Source organism: Octopus bimaculoides, chromosome 8, assembly GCF_046866305.1.
Source record: "Octopus bimaculoides isolate indiv1 chromosome 8, ASM4686630v1, whole genome shotgun sequence".
Lineage (NCBI taxonomy): Eukaryota > Metazoa > Mollusca > Cephalopoda > Octopoda > Octopodidae > Octopus > Octopus bimaculoides.
In genome coordinates, this window is record NC_142935.1 from 99,415,871 (window position 1) to 99,439,211 (window position 23,341).

A 23,341-nucleotide genomic window follows, 5' to 3' on the forward strand; every position below is an offset into this window, starting at 1 on the left:
TTACTACTAAGCAGCACAATTACTCTTCAGCAGTGGCTTCCTTTCGTGACATTCTCCCTCAAAGCTAACTGAAAGTATTAGCAACTTCAAAATACTGCTGAGCAAAAGCCACCTCTAAAATATTTCCATTAATTAAACAAGGAATACAAAATAATATAAGATTCATAAAATTTTCAATTCAAACCTAGACAGTAGACTGATGAGAGATATTAATTGCATGGGATCCAGCAAGAACCAGTCCATGGAGGTAAATTATCTGAGCAAATCGATTTCCTTATAGGTAGAGCATATTTAAAACAAAATTACTATTGCTCACATTTTCATCTTTCAGGCTCACTTCATGTACATGTAACATGGTACACACACACAGTTCACTTTTGTGAGTTTTAATAACATGCATCATCTCCAAGCAATCATTGGGCTCTGAGCACATGGCCTATAAGGCATCCTGATTTGAAAATTGTATAGGTCATGTGCATAGAGCCCAAAGATTGCTTAAAACTTACCTAGATTACATCTCCAATGCATGAAACTATTAGTAGCTTGCAACCACATACTGTGTACAATGTGTGTGTGTGTACATTACACATTCCCCACATACAGGAAGCTCTTAGCTAAGAAATGTCCAAACAAAAAGTCTTTAGAACTATAAAGGCCTTAAATTTTGGAGTCAAGTGTTCTTTTTATATTTACCTGTTATACATGGTTCTAATTAATTATTAATTACCATTCTTTTAATGCACAAACAGATTAAGTTTTGAGGAGGATTTAGCTGTTATCAAAATATGAACAACCTAACAATTTGAAAGAACAAGTCTAAACCATTATAAGAGACTGATAACATTTCAAAATGGACCAGCAGATATATATTCATATGAAAATAATTTTTGGAGTATCTGTAATAAAGTCTAAATTTTTATGAAAGCTTGCATAAGAAATTAATAAACAAGCTTTTTCAATCTATCCTCCTGTGTCATTGCCAACATAATAGCAATTCTATTAAAATTTGCACACATGCAGAGACACACGGAACAAATACAACTGACTCAAACAACAGTTTTACAACCGCAATAATGGTTGATTTGCATATATTTATTCTTTTATCACTTTCATGCTGATTGTTAACTTTACTGAAAACATTGTTCAACATAATAGGTTCTTGTTTTGGTCACATTTTGGTTTGTTTTTGTTTTTTTTTTCTTTAAATGTATTTAAATGATGAATGAATATTTGGGTCTCCCTTTTTTTTTTTAAATTTTCTTCTCCTTTTTTCCGTGTGTATGCATGACATGAATGAAAGGCTTACTGGAGCCTAGTAAGAAATCTCTGCTCAGTACATTATATGCAGCACTTAATACCAAGAACAGCAGCCAGTCAACGTAACATTGGATGCAAAGATTGATAGAATGTGGCCTGTGTATTTATATATTGTACATATATATATACATATACATAAATTACACACACACACACACACACACCCAAAAGAGAAATCTGAAAGGGTAAGGGCTTGAAGAAAGAGGTTAAGAGAAATAAAAGAGCACAGAAAAAAAAAAAAAAAAGAACTGTAATACCTTTACCAGAAATATTAGATTTCTCAACAAAGATCCAAATATTCTATATATTGGATCAAGTACAGGTTTCCTTGGTCAACGGTGTCAACAGACAACCCTTATCACAGCACCCACTCTTTTTATTTTTATCATTCATTACCAATAACAGCCATCACCCAGCTTTTCTACTTGTTTTACCATCTCAATACTTCAATTAGGATTTTTTATTTTTTATACATTATCTTTTTTTTTTTCTTAATGAAGTTGCACTAAAATAAGTGGAGATGTTGAAAGTTTTGGTTGTTAGTATTTACTCTACAAACAAATACCGTTTTCTCATTCTCACATCCAACAATTTAGATGAGAAGCAACTGGGATCCATTACCAAACAATAATTTATCATAGTCACTATGTGTGTTAAACAATAACTGCTGTGTTATTTAGTCAATATTTACATAAGGTAATAAATCTAATTTGCTTCCCTCAAATGATTCTACTGACATAGTGTGAGTCCAATCTCTCCAAGAACCAGTGGAATCCCACTGGCCATTAACACCTGACCAATATTCATTGTGCAACCTGTCAATATTGCTATCAGTGATAGGTTCCGTATGCTCTGTCACTTCATATTTATCGTCATCCCAGTCGATTTTATCAAGATTCAAAGGTGGAAGAGAGTTATAGATTTCTAACAGTGACAAATGGTTGGAATTGGAAGAGACTTCTTGTGCTGTACTACTTGAAGAGCCCAAGCTTCTCTCCATAGGAGTCTGGCCATTGGGCAAGTCACATTCCAGCAATCTACAGGGGTCAAGTTCCAGATATTCTGATTCATCTTTTAGATTAGGTCGTATAGAATTTTTGAGAAACCTTTCAACAAGTTCTGTCTTAGTCTGACTCAACATTGGCCTAGCTTTATGCTTGCCAGATTTTAATCGAACATCTAGACTGTTAGGAGACGGTTGCCTCTTTAATTTATCTATAATATCGCCTCTTAGTTGTGAACCAGTAGAACCACTTTTAGCTCGCAGCTCTGCTATCAACTGAGCTGTAGTCTTAACTTTTGAGGTTTTAGTTTTATCTTGCTTTGCATGGAAAGTCAAATTACGTTTGCTAGTTGAGCTCTTAAACGAGTCATTACTGTCACCACTCATATATGTAAATAAATTGTCCATCACAGATTTGGATTTGGGCAAAACATTGCCTGATTTTTTCTTTTCTAAAGTTTCCAAATTTTGGCAAACATTACGCGATATACCATTAACTGTCTTTTCTTTTGAATGTAAATCTTTAACATATTTGTCAGCAGGAACTGAGCGTTTGGCTGGAGGTGCACCACCCGAATCGTTACAAGTCCGTTTTCTATTAGATAATTTACCTTTGGGTGTAGGTTTTTGATCATTCAATGTGCCAGCATTAATGCGATCCCTGGAATGATTTATTATAGGAGAACATTTCCCTGGATGTAGTGAACCAACTTTTGATAATGAGTTTTTTTCCTTTGACATACAATTACGCTCAGTACTTCTTGTTGGACTATACGTCTGATTACTCATTAGATTATTTTCACAACGGCCGTCAGAAGAGGCACTGTTCTTAAAGGGACCATTCGGACAATTACCTTTAGGGGTTGAAGATAATGGTATACTTGGACTATGTTGTTTTGGAGTTAAAGATGAAGGAAGGCCTGCCCTTCGAGGGCACATAGTTTTAGGGGATATCGGTCCTTTAGGGGTTGACGTTAATGGTGCGACACCTCGTAAAGGACAAACAGATTTAGGAGATATATTTGATCGTTGAATACCATTAGGATCAACTTTCAAAGATGTTGGATGTAATCTTGGAGTTCCTGGTGTTGCATTGACTCGTAAACATGGAGAGTTGTTTTTGCTCGACACAGCTATTCCACATGGACTAGATTTCACAAGGCCTGGGGAAAAACGAAGGGATGCTGGACTAACTGGCATAGAGCCAGCAGATCCAGTTAAAACAGTCATTCCTGGACTTGGAGAATTGGTATTTATCCGTTCTCCATTGACAGTGGTGCCATCTGTTGGTGGCGAGATGAGTTTCTGCCAGCTCCGAACCAGTCTCTTGGCTCGCCGCGCCAGATCATCATTTGTAGTCTTTTTACGGAGTTCATTGACCAATTTCCCCAATCTAGTTTGCTGTAAAAATACACAAAAAAAAAAGTTTAAGATATATAAAATAAATAAAATACTAAAACATCTTTAACTATATTCAATCCCCCTCCTCTTTAAATATTACAAGTTAATATTTATACCCATATGAGTAGCACTTTTAATATACTATCTGACACCACAATTTCTATTAGCTTTATATCAACTCACAAAATTATTCTAATACAGTTTTAGAATTGAACAATTGGAATGATTTATAGAAATTGGTAAAACTGGATTAACAGAATACTCCTTTGTCTCATTTCCTCCATTTATAAACAGATTAAAGACTTATGCTAAGGGTACAGAAGAAAAAGAAATGTATCAATTTGAAGTTCAACTCAAAAAGTAAAAGCAAACTAAAGCACTTTCCTAGAATAGACAAAAGTAAAACGAATATTTTAAATATTCACACTTATCTGTATAAAATGTATAAATTTACATAAATTAAGCGGTTCTCAGGATTCAGTTAAATAACTGGTCAAGTTGTAATGAGACAATATAGGGCCATAAACTTTTGATGGCACACGGGCATTCAATTGACATGGGGGTAGAGTTGGGTTTCAATGATAAGAAGTCAGTTTAAAAGGATATTTGATTGTAAATAATGCCTTCTTTACGTGTGAGGAGAGATAAGAAGGGTGAGTTACAAGTCAAAAATGAACTGAAAAAATAAGCACAAAAAGTAAAAATAGATATTTAAAAGAAAAAATTCCTATTAAGGAGGAAATATATTCACAAGCTAATGAAAAGCATACATCTTACCTCAAGTGCTTCACGTGTAATAGGGTAACTCTCCAAGGTAGCAATAACCTCCAGGACAGCAGGTATGTCCGAAACCTAAGAAAAAATAGATTTGATTAAAGAATTTGCAGAAAGTAAGCTTTCAGTTGGACTTTTTGTTAGGAACAAATCTAAACTTGAAATTTTCTGAATAAATTTAACAACTAGAAAAACAATGACAAAAAAAAAAAAACTTTCTGTATCAACTAATCCAAAAAGCCATTGAAAGAGTACAAATTGCTCATCGAATCGTCTTACTTGCAATGCAGTAGTTGAGCTATTGGTGTGTATCTACTTGTAAAGGCCTTGATTAGTAAAACTATGGTAATTATAGTCTCTGTAAGTGACAGCTAACTCAGTAGTAAGGTCAATCGAAATATATTGTACCAATCTAAAGTAAAAATAAATTTTAGAATCTTACTATAAACTGGGGTAGGGTTTGTAAAAAAAAAGAAGGAACACAGCCTTCTAAACTGATATTCTTCAGCTGTTCTTTGGACACAACCAATATCCAAAGGATTTAATAAAGAGATTAACTGAAATGCAACTGAATGCTTACTTACTAAACATTCCTCATAACTAAACTTACACAATTTGTTATCAACCAATAATTTTAATTGTTCATCATATTCACAGAACTTAGCTCCCTTAATTTACTAATTATACCAATTTAATTATACAACTAAACTCAAATCATCTGCCCTCAAAATACAATGACACCAGTTTTAGAAAGTGAAGAAGAGAACATAATTGTTCAAAGTATTTTTGTAGTTTAAGGTAAAAATTACATAAAATTCCAAATACAGGCATCTAAACTTTTATGCTATAAATTTTTCCATTTGGTTATAAAAAAAAATTAAAGAGAAAGAGAATCTACTAGAATATAAATTTCTTTGGTGCAAGGTTAATTCTGAAGAGGAGAGGCAATGTCGAAATGTAATCAAATCCTTTCTTTCTTTGATTCAATCAGCATTGCTGCTATTTTAGCCATCAACATTAAAATTCACTTTCCACCAATTACTAATTAGAAATGAAAAGTTATTAAATATCCTGTTACTTTAAACCATTTAAGCTTCAGAAATATGTTTACAAATACATCATTAAATCTTTTCTATCCCACAATACATTAGTTTCTATACCAGTTTAACAATGAGAGCCACTCCAATAGTTTTAAGGTTAGTATAATTACAGCACAAGTAATTTGCATGTCACTATAGATATAGTATAAAAAGAAGAAAAAAATCAATCAACATTTAATTATATACATGGATTTAAGCATCTAAAAAATAAAAAAAAGTGAGGGGGGGGGGGGGCACTTAAATTGTCAGTACTTTTGAAAACTGGTTTTATTGAAATTTACTTGACCTGTTTTCTAAAAGGTACAAATTGAAGTTAAAAAAAAAACACCTTTAAAGAATTAATATCTCTATTAATCTTTAAAGGTGGTGTTAAAATTCTGAAACCTTGAAGATCATACAAACTCACTTTTAGAAGGGAAAGAAATAGAATTCTAAATAACAAGGAGTTAAAAGGAAAAAAATCATTTCTGAAAATTGCTTGCCCTTGATCAGCCCTGATCTATCAGATGTAGAAATCAAAGGGAAACCCAACTCATTTTTCTTCAGACTGTAATACCCATGGAGTTTTATTTCTATTTTAAGATGAGTATGACAAGCTCAAAATAAAATGGGTCTCAAAAAGTCACACCAGATCTATAACATGTTAAGCTGGACCTATATGGCATGCTTTAAATGCAATAACGGTTTCCCTGAATGTGTGTTGCTGAAATTGGGGTATGTTTTTCATGCTGTCGAATACAATAAAACTCATAATTGACTCACAACAGTTGAGCCAATCTATGCTCAAAGGTATTCCACCCTTAATCATTGTCTTTTGAGAAATAGCTAAGACTACACAAGCACGTATTTTTGAGACAGCAAGGTTACTGGAGGAGATCTAACAGCAATTTCTCGCAAGACCTGCAAATGTCAAGGGTTATAAAGATGCTTTAATCAAACAAAAGGCAATATAATGGAACTAAACAAATTGTTCAAATAAGCAATTAAAACACTTTACACGATTTGTAATTGACATTCAATTCACCAATGTACTACCAATAACTGAGTAAGTCAACCAATTATATAAGAAAGGATTTATAATACTAAAAAAGTTCATTTATACTCTGCTAGATATCGTCCTTACTTCACCCAGCTGATTGGCTGATATTCACAACTTACAAATATCTAAATTTGTAGATCCAGCAGATGGACACTAACAAAAGAAGCAAAAATTCTTAGCTTTGTTATAATTCAAAGTTTGGTTCCAAACTTGAACATTTGAGGAAAATTGTTTTAATAGAATACTTTTCAAATGATTGGTACCAATTTCTATAAAATATCAAGGTGTATATTTCTGCAAGTTTTCCCCCACAACATTGAAATTATAACATATTCCAAAACTGCCTCAACTCATATTTTAAACCTAATTTCAATTGCTTATCAATTAGTTTGAAATACTTCACTTGCTCCCTTCATTAACATCTATTCTGATGATCAACTGTTTTTTCACTCCTGTAAACAATATTACGGGATTTTCATTTCTAACATCAACTATGCGAATAGCCTGGCCTTCAAATTCACATGGCAATTTCATTTCCATTTTCGTCAAATTTATATTCTGTACTCAGAATTTAATACACAAAAGGCATTAGAATTTACAATGTCTGCTGGGGTTAAATTACAGCAACATTCATCCTAAACCAGGACTACCATGTTATGTTGGCAAAACAATCTTTACTCCAAAGTACTGTTGCTGAATATCTCGTGAGATTTTAAAATAGTAATTTTCGAATTTAAACTACATTAGTTTAACAGTGATTATTATACCATTTTCTTCATTACAATCAACATTGTAACTTCTGAAAGAAAAATCATTGCTGAAGAAATAAAGATATGCAAAGCATCTTTGGTTAAGGACGAGAAAGTTGACATTTTTTAAATCCTAAAAGAGGACATTTCGGAACCTCCTAAAACTGCAAAACAGGTTTTCTAACATTCATAAAATAGTGAAAGATTATTTTGGTTAAAAAATACTAAACAATACAAAAAGAGCAACAGATATATTTTTAAATAAATCAAAAATTTCAGGAGTAGTAAACCAAACAGTTAAAATTAGGGTTAGGGTACAATGAAACTGCTGTCAGGATTCGGAAATTATATCCAATAAAGCAACATTCATTTAATATATTTCATTACAAAATTCCAGATGCCATCTGATAGAATTTTATTTTGAAATGAAAATTTTAATTGCATTTTAAAAAGTTGCAATACTTGAAAGTCTTTTTACATCCCATATAAAACTTCAAACAAATTTTTTTAATTATTTCAAAACATTAACAAGGCATTTGAAGAAAATTTCTAGAATGACAGAAAAAGGGGGGGGAAAACAAAAACACGATATTTCCTCCTTATCAAAATGGTAATGAAGTAAATGCTAGTAGGGTTCAATCCTTGACTAATGGTGGGGGTTTCACCTGGGCAGGTGAAGCAACATAGGTCTAAGCAGAATGTTGTCACATCAATATATTTATCTATAATGACCTAGATTATTGCCAACACATGGCCCCAAAATACACATCCTTATCACCCACTCATACACAGTATTTTTTTTTTTATATCAACTTGAGCAATAACCTAAGAATTACCTTACAAACACTGAATCCTTCTGATCATTGACACAATATAAAGAGTACAACAGCAGCAAGAATTTTAATCAAATTTTCAAAAGTTTGACTGAACAACAAGTTTAGCTGAGTGGGGTTGACAATCCAATATCTTCATGGACACATTTGACCAAAGTATTCATGATGTTTATTTACAGGAAATTACATCAGAAATAAACTAGAGAAATCTGGATTGTTATTAATAATGAAAAAAAAATCTATACCAAGAAATGCACCTTACAATATTAGGAGAATATAAAATATATTCACATTATTTAAGCAAAACCAGGAAAACAACCATTCCTACTACTTTTAACTCAATTCAATACACACCCATTACATAATACACAATGAAGTGGAATTAACAGATGGCTATTATCAAACTAAACATTGAACTCCGAGAGAAATCATATGGCTTTTGGTTAGCACCTAGAGAAAACCAGCGATTGCAAGTTCCAAATTGCTGACAATGGCTTCACATCATATCAATAACTGCAAGATGAGCAAACTCGTTTAAGCAATCAACATTTAGAAAAAATCTAGTAAGATTGAGCATTTAAAAGCTGATTGCCTAAAATATCAGATATAATAAACTGATTACAAATATTTAATAGGTAAAGGCCACCAATTTATTTTATAAAGATATTATCAACTGTATACAAAGAAAAATAGCCTTAAGACATACAAAACCAATGTCACTAACAGAATAGCCAGAAATACCAAAAGTCAATTGCAAAAGAAAGAAAAAAAAAAGCCAAAGTAAGAACATAAACGTTTGAAAGCTATCTGTAAAGTTATCAACACTGGACATCTCTAATTTATATTAGGGAGCACACAGCTCATTATGGTATAGCAGCGCATAGCCTGGATGGCTGTGAAATGTCACATGGAATTTGAAAAGCTTTATTTTTTTTGTATGCTCAGAGGGTTTTGGCTGGTGCAGACATGCATACAGAGTAAGCAAAAAAAATCATAATTAAATATCATTTAACAGATGTCTTTGAAATGACTGCAATTAAAAATTTCACTTAAAAGCTTTTTAAAACAGGAGCTTATCTAACAATATATTTTAGATTAAAACCTTTAATATTCATGGAAACCATTTCAATATCCACATAGTTTTTGACCAGATTGTACAAGAGGGAGGAAGCAAATTTTAAGCCAAATATTTTCAAAAACATCTGAACCAAAATGACCATGTTCTACTGGACAGCAATTACTTTTATGCAAAGTTCACTCCAATGACAAAACTTCATGACCATTTATTAAAACAAATTACAAATACTGATTTTCTGAGCCATCCTCATATCAAAAATCCTGGTATGAAGAAAGGAGAAAAGAAAGGACACTTCCATGATGGCTGGTCATTGGATATTGTATGAAACCTTTAATGACAACTAAGCATGTGCTTTAAAAGGTTAAGTTTCCATCTGAGAGGAAAAAGACAAGATATGAACAGAAGCTGAAGCATCTAACACCATAAATCTTTCAACTGCCAGTACCATCACTATTTTCATTCAGAATAAAATATATTTTCTCTGAAGAAAATAAAAGCATCTAAATATCAGTTGTGAAAATATCCCAGAAAATATTTAACATAAAAATTCTGTAGTCTTCTCAGGATCTCAAGAAGGTCCTGTATTTTCTAATGAAATATTTCCTCCAACTCAGTAAATCATATCCTCCTACAAGTGAAACAGATCTGAAAACTCAATGAAATGACAAAACTGGAATTCGAGACTCTGGCACTAGCAAGTCAAGTGCACTTTCTACATCACCCCCCTCACACACGACGTAAAACGAACACAGGGGCTGGGGTGGAATCATCATCGTTCAGTCCTGAGCAAGTTTTGTGGCAGATACACTTCACTCACAGCCGGAAAGGGGTTGTGCTTTCCCCCACCCTCCTATATATATATTTATATATATATATATATATATACACACACACATACATATATATATAGCTAAATAAATCCAAATGTGAAACTGAGACAACGAACAAAAATATTCACCTATTATTTTTCTTGTTCATATTTAATAATAGCCCATGTGGAAAAAGCCAAATTAAAACAAAGCCCAGCATTTTTCTTTTTTTAATCAGATTGATCATATTATAGAGAATTAAGATTCCACCTATTATCTAAAAATGTATATGACCAGTCAAGAGTTAAGAAAATTATAAGATCAGCTTCCCAATAATTTTTCCGTGGCAGTAGGAAATGGTCTCTAAAAGCATCACATTACTAAGTGTCCTACGCTTACCTTCAAGATATTTTTTTTTATTCACGTCTCACCCGAGCTAATCTTCAGCAACACTTTTTTTATTAAAACATCTATTACCCAACCTGATGTATTCAAACACACGTAGCCGCCATCATCGTGTCTATACTGAAACGTAATTTTAATGAAAAACAACGATCGCGAGACCTTCACCACCAATGGAGAAAGCAGTTCCTTAATTATAGCAGAAATCAAAGCTCTATTTCCCCAATGAGATGGCATCCAGGCGGTATTACTATTTCTAGTTTGATATATCGTGTTCAATTTGGAGTCGCCATTAAATTCTTTCCTACAGAGTTTAACAGTACCAGTAACATACTGGATTTCACCCATCAGGTCTGATGTAAAAGGTTTAACTGCTCTGAATTATATTGTTAGTTTTAATTAATTCTGATGAGGAGACCTGATAAATTATTAAACTTTTCTAGGTCTCAAGGTGAGTACGAAATACGACTCGAATGCTAACACCGAACCATCAGCTCACTAACAGCTTTTCTATTATACTAATTAGACACTAAGGCTGGTTGAATGACCCGAAATAACTATGAAACTTCAACAAAACACTGAAATAATTTAAAATTTTACAGAGAGAAAACATTTGACTACAAAGTGAAAAAACTATTTTAAAAATGGGAAAAGAAAAAAAAACCATTAAACTGAGAAATTTCAAAAGGTGAGCAGTCACCGTAAATTGGATATAAAAAAATATTTGGGTAGGAAAGTAAAAAGAAAAAAACATTCAAGTTTACAAAAATTACGACCCGCAAATTGAGAGAGAAAAAAAAAATCGTGAAATTCTAAAATAATCAGTTTATTCATATATTACAGGTTTAAATAGTTATTTCGGGTCATTCAACCAGCCTTAGTGTCCAATTAGTAGAATGGAAACTTATTTGAGCTGATTTACTTGGTGGTAGGACTCAAGTTGCATTGAGACCTGGAAGGGTTTAATAATTCATCAGGTCTCATTACCAAAATTGGGAAATTTAAAATAATTAAAACAATATCACTCAGAACAATGAAACCTTTCACATCTAAACGATTTTCGTCTTCAGACTAGAGAGGTGGAACCAGTATATTACTGGTACTATTAACTCCGTAGGAAATAATAATTTAATGGCCACTCCAAATTCAACACGATATATCAAACTGGAAAATCATAATTATTGCTGGATAGCAATAAAACAAAATGCATTTAAATGCAAGAAACAACAAACAGTAGCAAGCAAGCCACGGGTAGGTTTTCACGTTATTGCAGTAGTATTATTCAATAGCTCGAATAGCCATTATATCTAACATATAGACACACACACATTACATATTACACATACACAGTTTTACCCGAAGTTAGCAGAATAATTACGATAAAGTAAATTAGTCTGAAGAAATTACTTAAAACAGGAAGGAAGATACAAATTGATGTGAAAAAGTTATTAGAAATTGCTTCTGAGGATATTTTCGCCCAAAAGGTCAAACAGTACATATTAACAGGCTTTTTTTTTAAATTAATTTTTAAATCAATGTGTTGACTAGGAATAACCTCGATTCTTGTCTTAATTAGTTCTAAGAATGGATACAAGCTTGGCGTGAAATCAATAGATAGCCATATCTCAAGGTATGTTTTACTTATCGATAAACTTATAAACCCTCAGAAAATAAGATTTATTACAGAAAAATTATATATTAATATTTCACTGTGATAGATCCTTAACAAAAAAAGGGATACCAAACACAAATATTACGATATTAGAAATCTAAGTCGTATGCTTTGAGGATGAATGATGGAGTTGATGCTGGCAATAAAAAATCGAGAAGTTTATTTCCTTCAAACTTATAAACAGCTGACTCATTAAGATTCTTCCTTTAAAACAACGCGAACCCTAAACTAATAAGAGCATCATATTTCCATCCGAATGGATAGGAACAATGAGGAAGGTAGTTATCCGACTTCAAGTAGCCCCACAGAAGTATGAACATATACGGCATGAAGAGAATGGATGAGACACCGAGTTACTAACAGATTAAGCCAACAGACTTAAAAAGAAAAAGAACAAAACATTACCGGTGTGTGTGTGTGTGTGTGTGAACCAAGCAATACGACTACTAGAAGCGAGGAGGAGAAAGTGGGTAGCCCGTAACTTGTCCATATGTGTGCGAGCCCCACTACGTGTGTGAACTCCCAAGGAAGACTTATCAGCTGATTTGCACAAGTTGCCGAGTCGTCGTCGTTCAATTTGTGCTGATGGTGGTGCTTTGTTTAAATGATTGCAGAAAATATTGCCTACGTGAAAAAAATAAAAAAACGTGGCAAAAGAAATAAAAGGTGGGGGGGGGAGGACGCAAAAACAAGAATAAAATAAAAAGAAATCAAATTTCACAATTCTAATTTGATGTCAATGAGGTGTTAGAATGGAGAGAAAAATGCTGATAAACTGCTGTGTTTATAAACCATTTTCCCTTTAGAATAAGCTTGATGGTGAATTATATATAGTAAGAGAGAAGAATTAATTTCTACACACGCAGTTAAAGCGTATAATAATTTTTTTGACTTTTTTTTAAAACTAACAAGCGTTCACATATGTAAAAATACAAATGTCTTATCTTTGTCTTCTACATTAAAGAAAAATCCACTCTTCAACTATTACAACACTAACAAAAGAAATAAACTGAAATGGGAGCTATGTGTGTGTGTGTACAGGGTGTAAATATTCACCTCCTAATAATACAACGAAAGCAAAATTTAACATTCAAATAATAGCTTTCCATTATATTCAATTCGTTGATATCACCTTCCTATTTTATTTTTGTGAAAGACGAAATCAATTTAGTAGTTCTGAAGGATAATGCGAATATGCTGGATAAATGTTAAAAGTCCAGTATGAGATTGTCTAAATATGCTTAGAGTGAATTTATAATATAAAAAATGGTGTATGCGGGCAGCAGAAGCGTATAAGGTGAATAAAACCATTCTACTACACAGCTAGAGGGGAAGAATTTGTCTTGACTCGACCATTAACAACGTGTAATACTAACATCCACCACACATATACACACCACACGTCTATATAATATGCAGTCTAAGGACACACAAACTCACTGCTTGTCTCTGGCACTCACTCACTCACTCAGTATATCTCTCTCTCTTTCTCGCACACACACATCACTGGTTATAAGGAAGTAGCAAGAGAGTGAGAGGAACAGTGTGAGTGTGTGTGTTCGCTGCTTCAGTCCTGCTGGCGAGATTTAATGTAGCACAACATATAATACACACACACACACACACATACAACAACCGTCTACCACCAGCACTGAATAAAACACCTCGCTGCTAATTTAATTACAAATAAAAAAGGACAAAATAAAAAGCTTTACATTTTTTTCTTTCGAATTATAAAATCAAGACCGAGAAATAATAATAAAACAACAACAAGCCTAAGTAAATCTGAAATGTTGAATTTTGCTTCGTAGATTTAACAAGACGCAAGGAGACATGACTCCAAAGTCGGGGATCAGCTTGATGGATTTCTTAAACGTTACAATAAAAGCAGACACCTCGTAATAGACATAGCTTTTTTTGTGTACTTTATATCTTGTATTAATTAATAAAGAAATATTTCCATCCTAATACATGTACAAGCTCGTCATTATTATTATTAGCTCAACCTTTATATTACCACCATAGCTCACTACAATATATGTATATATACTGGTTATTTTCTGATTCATTATCAAGACACACATGTATATATGCTATATATTAATGCGATCTTATAATCAGCAATTCAAATATGAAACCTGAATCTAATAATTAAAGACTAGGATGAAAAGAATTAACAAAAAAACAATTTCATTTCAACAGGAACATAAAAAATAATCACCCTAGCATTAAATATATATTGCAGATTGTTAGTTATTAACTTCCGACAACTGAATAAGGATTTTAATTATTATTTTTAAGCTTAATTATTATAACAAAATCTGTCTGGATTGTTTGCTTTGACTTCTAAACATGAGAAAATAAACTTTCAATGTTCCACAGACGAATCATATACACAACCTGCATCAGAAATATACAATATTATATTATATAGACATGTATGTATATATACGCATGTATGTTATATACATGTATTTATTATAGACACACTGGTTCGAGTGAACCGTTAAACTCTAGATTTTTGTAGCTTTTCCAAAAAGATTTTACAGCAGAGAGGAAAGAAATAAACAAAATATGGGGGATAAAAAAAAGCTGCTTTAGCTTCTTTCTCTTTTATGGATAGAAATGAATAAATTATGGGCGGAAAAAAATAGTAAATCATCAACATCCGTGTAGTAGAATGGTTATTTTTCACGACTAAGCTAAGTGTGGAACCCAGGTAAAAATAAAAACCGAGATTATTAATCGTGAAGCTTCTGTCTGTCTGTCTTTTTTTTTTTTGGCATCAAATATGTCCTCGCGGTGGAGGGATGGGATTCTCAAGATGGAAAAACGAGGGGGTTTCTTTCCCCACCAGAAAGGAAATTCTTACATTGTTGTCTTCGTCAAGAGCCCTTGTAAGCCTCTCTTTTATCTCTATAGGAGAGAACTGCATTGGGTCGATGGAATACTCCTAGGTTACGGCACTTCTGCCAAGCGAGTGACCGAAGTTCAGCCACCAGAATGGCGGTCGACCATACATTGTCAGGTTTTCTAAACCGCACTGCCATCTGGGAAACCTTAGCTCTACTCTGACGTCATAAAAAGCTTGTGTGACGTCACATTCGCTGGTCTCCGGCGCACGGTCTCGAGTGGAGCATGCGTACTGCCGACAACCGTCCCGTTGCTTTTAAAACTTCAATGAGAGATGAAGATATCTCATTTAATACATATAGTTTCTATTTCGCTTATTTCATTTATAAGAAACGATCCAATTAATAAAATTACAAATAGGTTTCTATTTCGCTCATTTAATTTATAAGAAAGGATCCGATTAATAAAATTACAGTCGCAGTAGAAAGATTAAATGTTATTTAACTTGTGAGGGCAATTTATAAAGCTTATCAAATATTTTAAAACAGAAATTTGTAATTTCTACTAAATGCTAATTTAGTGTACAGTGTTATTCAAAAAGAATGAACCGATTTCATTACGCAATATTTTAATAAGGAAAAGCATAGAAAGCTCCAGCTAAGTCACAAGTATTTTCTCACAATCAACTTTTATTTCCTGTCTTACAAGTGTTCAATGTGGTCACCACCTGCAACACGGGCAACATCAATTCGTTAAGAGAATTTCTCCCACACGCGTATTATCACAATCAACTGAGTTGATCGCTGTTGTTATTCGATGTTTAAGGTCATCGCAGTTAGTGGGCAGCGGTGGAACATAAACCCACAAGAAAAACAAAAATCACACACGGTGAAGTCTGGGGATCTCGCAGACCAAGCACAAAGTGCAAGGTCTTAGGCCCCTAATCCATCGCTGGGGCACTTTTTCATATAAAAAAGCTCGAACCATCGGGTGCCAATGGGGCGGTGCTCCAGCTTGTTGAAAAAGTCATGTGAATCTGCTTGTAATGAAGCGAAGAGCCAGTTTTGGAGCCCATCGAGATATGTTTGTCCTATAACGATGTTTTCTTCAAAGAAAAAGGGACCATGAACCTGGTCCCGAGTCACAGCACAGAAAACATTCACCGTAGGAGAATCTCTTTCATGCTCAACTGTTTCACGCGGGTGATCTGTTCCCCCCAAAACGCACATTGTGATGCTTGACTGTGTCGCTCGAGTGAAAGTCACTGCTTCACTAAAAATAGTAGAAAGATTAAATGTTGAACAGCATTAGAGTCTATAAAGCTTATAAAATATTTTACTTTTAAAACAGAAATTTGTAATTTCTACCAAAAGCATTTAGTACATTTATAATAGGGGAGAGGACGTTAAAACATTTCCCCCACTAAATGAGGGCATAAGTAAATATTCAGTCGTCGTTAATATTTTAGATTAATAGCAGAAACTGTGATAGCTATCTAGCAGCAAAATGAAATTAATTGTATCAATATAATAATATAGCGTCTTAGAAAATAACTTTTTACGATAAATTGGTTGTTATTAGAAAATAGCAATATGGTGAAAGTGCGATTGTGGTTACTTCTTAGTAAAATTACGAAGATTACGAGATGGCTATAAAGAAATAACAACAAAAAATTTAAAGAACTTGGAAATGTCTATCTTTTGTATATCTCATTTCTTTTTGAATGGGATCAAATGCTAATTTGTTTTTTTTTACTGAAAAGTGGGATTCGAAACCGGAACGATGTCCTATCAAACTAAAAGCATTTCGCCAAGTATCTGGCCGTCTCCACGCCCTAGTTTTTTCATAGTGTAAAGGTGAAATGGGAATGATGTTACCGATTGGGTCGGGAAAGTTTTTTCTTTTAATATCTATTAGGGAAGGATTAACGATTTGAATAATTAAAAACTATCGTACTTAGAATAAACCCCAATAATTATTTCGGAACTATTTACAAGCAAATTAACTGTGTAACGAAGTCTATACACACACACACACACACACACATGCCAACAATCTTTAGATATTTATATTTTTTGTGGACCGTAGTAAAAAATATTTGGTCGCCAGAAAGGCATAGGGCACTTTTAAAACATTACTAGTAAAACAATAATATTAATATTTATAGAATATTTATAAAATCTTGAGATATGGTGGTATATATGTAGAAAGTATATATACACAATGTGTGTAAATATACATGTATTATGTATGTATATATATACATTGTGTGTATATATATATATATATACACACACACACACATTATGCGTGTATATATATGTGTATGTCTATATATAATGAATATACACATTATGAGTGTAATGTACATGTGTATACATACATAATGTGTATATATCACTTATTTAGAACAGGTAATTGAGTAAACAAAAACATTAAAGTAGAAAACAATAAAAATATAAAAACAAAAAGAAGTTGTATATACATAGTTTCCGCTAGGTGTCGTTTGCGCATGAAAGTTGGAGAATAGTCAGTATGAACACGAGAGCTCGTCGAAGCACGGGAGGTAACTGTTAAAGCCTTGTACAACCTTGTTAAACCGTGACCAGTTATTTTCCAATAGAAGCAGCACGGCCGACCATCCAGCTAGCCAGCCGCCTGTTAGACTCTGCCAATCGGTGCTCACCGAAAAAGTTCCCTTTGCTTAAATAATCTTGACGCATTAGCATCTTAGCTTGAGCAAAATATATGGTGATGAAAATTATATTATCATATTAAGGGCAATTATTATCGAAATGTTTATCTAATTATTGGGTGAAAAAAGTAAATTTTAATAATTTATTAAGCTACTTAACTGATGCGTCGTTTTATTGAGCATATTATTTAATTAGTGCGTGTTTAAAATTAATCTGGGTTAAGGAGTTATATTGACTGAGTTTAAAGATTAATTTGAAGATTTTATACAAACTTTAGTTGCATTAATAAACTTTCATTGATAGTAAACGCTGAAATTTATGTCGATCTATTACAATTATAACAATATGAATAATATTTAGGTTGGATTGTACTAAAATTGAAGATTATTTTATTTTCATTATTTTCCAGTACCGCTGCATAAAAAATTATAATTTTAATCGAAGGTTTTGATCAATACAAGGAACTAAAAGGCTCCAGAGGAAATCGAAGCTTATACATATGTTGAAAACTTAAATATATCAAGCCATAATGATCAAACAATAAAAACATTCGTGTGCGGTGGAGTGCTTACTTAACCCGGAACGATTAGTCAGCCCAAATCAAAACTAATTGACTTATGTAATATTCACTTAAAGACGAACATTTATTCATGATTTTGTTGTGGCATCTTACTTACAGAGATAAATTCCTCTGTGTTACACCCTTTCAGTTATACAGCGGGTACCCGTCAATACTGGGTTAGGTTTTAATTAGATAGACCAAAATCTCGAACTTGTTCCTAGTTTAGAAATCATTATTCGCACACCCACCTTGCGTCTTGTAAACCCCTTTATGACACGTCTGTATGAAAAGGGCCCTGGTGGTATTAATGAAAATATCATTATTGATATTTCTTGTATATAACTAAAGTAGTAATTTGAAAAATGTTAATTTCCTTACAATTTAATAGATACATTCATTTATTTCACTATAACCAATACCTTATATAACAAACAATTTAGTCTATTTTTATACTATACTCTCTCTCCCTCTCTCATTATATATATATATATATATATATATACACATAGATATACACATACATGTCTCTTGCTAAAAGTCACCAGCAGGCCTTAAGAGACACACTCGTGTCCATAGAACATAACCAACGCTTTATTTTACTGAACTCTCATTTGTCGTTCATATAAGAGAATCATATATATATATATATATATATATATATATATATATATATATATATATATATATATATATATATATATATATATATATATATATATATATATATATATGAAGTTAATAATTGTTTACTATTAACAGCAAATAGTTTGAAGGGAAACTTATAAAAACTAAGTTCTTTTGGTTGGATAATCAGACAACCATTGTAGGAAAGTCACATCAATAATTGAATCTATAATTATTTTACAGGTACTGATTTCATCGACCTATGACAACGGGTGGCTGATAAAGTCGGTATGACCGAGATTTGAACTCAAAACAATAAATCGGGTTATGTTGCGTTTTGTTATCTTTGCCGTCTTTCTGATTGCGTAATGGTGAATAACTAAATCTATTTTCGACGCTATATTCATAAAGGAAAGCTGTCAGTGAGTCTCTATCAATTTGTGGTTGGTGTAAACCATGGTTTCATATATAATGCGTTTCTTATTAGATTTAGAAGTTTTATTATTTATGCATTTATAACAGATTCTACTCAAATATTTCTGTTATCCATATGTGCATACGATTTCCTAATTACAGTAATTCCAAGTTAGATAACAATTTTATTAGCCTAATATTTTAAATGATTTTTTTAAAGAACACCTTTCAAATGTGCATTAATGTATACACACAGACGTGTAATAACATGCATGGAAGCATGTATACATACATTTGCTTTGTACATGACTTTCTAGGCAGCCATACGTCTTCTTTTTTCTTTCCTATCGTTTTAACCCTGAAGAAGGACTCTTCGAAACATTCACTGCTGTACTTCCCACAGCAATTATTTCACACTTTTACCAAATAATACAAGTCTTGCTAACACACGCCACTAGCAACCTCCCTTGATTCTGTTTTAGCTGATATTACACGTACATGTGTGATTACTTGGTTAAATTCCAGAAAAGAAAAAAAAGCTTTGTTTCAAGGTTGCAGCCCGGCTGTTTGTCTACTGGAAAAATTTGAAGAATAAAAACAAGATTAAAGAGTAAGATGCTTCTCCGTCGGTTTCAAAGATAAAGTGCTTCAGTTATTCAACCAACAAAACCACTTAATCATTGAATTATAATATGGCTGAGTATCCCACAGCCACTTGTATCCTTTATATCCCCAAACAGAATCAGTGTGACGAGGCTGGTTCTTTCAGATATAGGTTTAGTCCATCTGATGGACTTCTATCAGTTTCTGTCGGTCTAATTTCGCTCGGAAGACATGAGTCGATTCGAGGTGATGGTAGACACACTTGCCCTAGACATGTGAAACGCCACGCAGTGGAACCAAACTTAGAATCTCCTGGAATTTCTTAACTACTCGGTCATGCTTGCAGCCTATTCACACTCGTACACACATACCTATAAATATATATACACACACACTGACATCAAAGCGCAACAATCTGGCCTTATGACTTTCACTTGTGAGATCAATAGTGTTGAGGTTCATCTTGAACAAGAGCAAATCGACAACTGCAAGAAAAAATTGTAGGGAGGAAATTTCGAAAGAGAATTTTGTAGAAAAGGGGTTAAGTACTTCAGTTGTTCAGTCTTGTGTTCCAGTTGCTCATTGAATTGGTGTGTAAATGGTTGCATACTCCACATAATTCTCATACAGACACAATATAACACAGCATTTGACAATGTTAGGTGTTTGAATTACAGGTGTAATTCAACCAACAGAATTCTACACAGTTTTCACCAACCCATATTCATTTAAAATGCTTTGGTCGACTCGACATTGTGATAAAAGATGCTTACTTCCCCTAAATTCCACATTATCTGATAGAGGTTGCGTCCAAAACGAGTACTGAACACTGGAGCAAAGGTGTATATTATTGGAACATAAAATTCGTGTGCCTGTCTATTGTAGATATACATATACAACACACACACACGTGTGTGTGTTGCTGTTGTTTTGTATTGTGCATTAGAAACATGTAGACTCCACTATATTTAACAAATGTAAGTTGAACATGATTAGATGTCCGAACTTAAAGGTTTCATGCAATTGCCTTATGGACAACTTTACTCAGTAGAGAAGCTGCTACATTCATGTCTGAAAAAGCAGCCAGATTCCCTTCAAATAACAACCTACTATCTTAGATAAAGGATATATTTGGCAATATACCTCCAATGGCCGCATCTGGAACACTTTTGATTATCAGTCTGCTTGCCAAAAGCGTGATAACAAGATTATTTACAGTGGATTTTCTTTTCAATTCGCTGATGTGTGCTGTTGTCATAAGATCAATAGCAGACAGCATTTAGGCTTAGATATATAATCCTACTTACATTACACACCTATTGGTATTCGCTTTTGCTCTGCTTTGCCATTGACCTTGTACCTTTATGCAAGTGAAGTTACATTATTCGCTATCGTTTTTACATTTTATTTCTATAAGTACAGTAACACTATTCCGTTCGGTAACTTGACAGACATAGAAGAACGATCTCTGATGAGTTTTTAATGAAAACTAAAACATGTCAGTTCAAATGCTTATATGGTTCGGACATAATATTGTGGTTAAGGAGTTCGATCCATAACCACGTATTTTTGAAGTGATCACTTTGAATGTATTCAATATTTACAGTAAAATTATTAATTTTTATATTTTTTTCTTTTTCTTTCTTTCTTTGCAGATCACTTTATATCATTATCCCTTTCGAAATGAGTTCAGATCAGACCCATATCTGATACTGCATATCGTATGAATTCAAAAAGAGATTCCGCAGCAATGGAAGCGGCAAGAAATTTTCGTTCTGTCTACAGAAACGAAGTTGCAAGTGTCCGGATATGCCAACGATGGCTTGGTTAATTTCGTTCTGGAATTTTATCTCTCACAGACTCCCCTCTATCTGGATGACCAATGTCTGACAATCTTGAACTTCTTAAAACCGTGAGGACAATCCAAACTGCACGAGAATTAGCAAAACAATTCAAGTTACACTTTGAGCATAAAACGCTTTCAAGAACTAAGAAATGTGTCTAAACTTAGTCAATGGATCCCTCATCGTCTGAATGCTTCTCAGCTTAATCAAAGAGTTTATTCATCATTGATAGGTTTACTACAAAAAACTTTCCGGAGTAGAATCATCACAACGGATGAAAAGCGGGTTCTTTGTAATCTTATCCAGCGAAAACTACAATGGTTTATCAGCCATTGAAAAGGGGGAATCGATCCCCAGACTGTGACTACACCCGAAAAAAACGTTATGCTCTGTTTTTCTTTTCTCTTTTTTGTAGGATACGACGGGTATCGTCTATCATGAAGTGTTAAACCAAAACGAAAGAATGTGCAGAGGTCATCAGTTTGAAGGATTGCTAAAAAATTTACAAAAACAGCGCCGACCATTGGTCAGTCGTAAAGGAGAGTTGCTCTTATACGATTATGCCCTGACTACATGGCCTAATTCACTTAAGAAACTATTATGGCACTAAACAGAGGTTTTGTTTCATCCTGCTTATTCATCTGATCTATCTGTCATCTTTTTAGATCGTTGAAACATTATTTCGAGGGAAAATAGAAAAATGATACTGTTTCTTTACTTGGAAACCTGAAGAATTTTATGATCGGGGGGGGGGGGGTCAATAATTTACCAAATAAATTGGATTTATATTATCAATTATTAGGGAAAATTTTATCCTGGTTAAGTATATTAATTAACACAAAAAAAGCTTCTATTTATTTCCCTTCTTGAAATGCGACAGGAGTTTCTTTCCCATCTTGTGTGTGTGTGTAATATTATGGAGGTAATGGCGATATCCCATGCTGGGGCACCGCCGATACATCGGCTGAGACCAATAAATGATATACATATATACGCACATCCACACACACATATATATACACACACACACACACATATATATATATAGGATCTGTTACATTTCAATCATAGGCGTTCCTATGAAGTAGAAAAGATTATGACGTTGCCAAAAATCGTAATTTCGTCGTATGTGGGTGTTTTAAACATCGCAGATTACCATTTCGAAAAAAAAGCGGGGATATTTTTGGTCTCCCTTCTTTCTGTAATGTTTCAATTCTGAAATTTTTTTTCTCTATTTGTTTTAAAATGTTCGAAAAATCATTATCTCAGATATTTAAAACACAAATCCGAAAAAACAAAAAATCTTCACAAGAAAGTCAAAACTGAAAAATTACGAATAAGGGGAGCAAAAATACCTTCCAACCCCCCTTTTTTTCCTCGTCTTGTCTGATTATCTACAAAGATTGAAACACACACACACACACCCGAAGAAATTTCTAGTTTTTTGGTAGATTAGACAGGTTACTACTCTGTTCAGCCGGAACACCACACACGCACACACACTATAGTTGTTCCCGGTTTAATTCCAGAAATATATTTTTACAACTATGGTAATATCAGGAAACATG

The 23,341-nt window shown here is 33.3% G+C and overlaps 1 protein-coding gene across 2 annotated transcripts; it reads right to left on the bottom strand.

Moving 5' to 3' along the window:
• Positions 1–1,057: 1,057 nt before the first annotated feature.
• LOC106868293 (uncharacterized) lies at positions 1,058–17,697 on the bottom strand. 2 transcript variants are annotated; one of them, XM_052970291.2, is made up of 3 exons: positions 17,516–17,697; positions 4,499–4,573; positions 1,058–3,721 (listed from the first exon to the last, which is right to left on the bottom strand). In XM_052970291.2, exon 3 carries the CDS (start codon positions 3,548–3,550, stop codon positions 1,994–1,996), a length of 1,557 nt encoding a protein of 518 aa, XP_052826251.1. In that variant the 5' UTR covers positions 3,551–3,721; positions 4,499–4,573; positions 17,516–17,697; the 3' UTR covers positions 1,058–1,993. The 2 variants fall into 2 exon arrangements, with proteins under 2 accessions (XP_052826251.1, XP_014768970.1); XM_014913484.3 differs by lacking the exon at positions 17,516–17,697 and adding an exon at positions 15,050–15,253.
• Between the last annotated feature and the right edge of the window lie 5,644 nt (positions 17,698–23,341).

Coding starts and splice junctions, on each gene's coding strand:
- LOC106868293 (XM_014913484.3), bottom strand. CDS start 15,112: ATGCAGTTCTCTCCTATAGAGATAAAAGAGAGGCTTACAAGGGCTCTT. Junction 4,574..15,049: donor CTCTTGACGAAGACAACAAT/GTAAGAATTTCC, acceptor ATTTTTTCTTAG/GTTTCGGACATACCTGCTGT. Junction 3,722..4,498: donor TTACACGTGAAGCACTTGAG/GTAAGATGTATG, acceptor GTATTTTTACAG/CAAACTAGATTGGGGAAATT.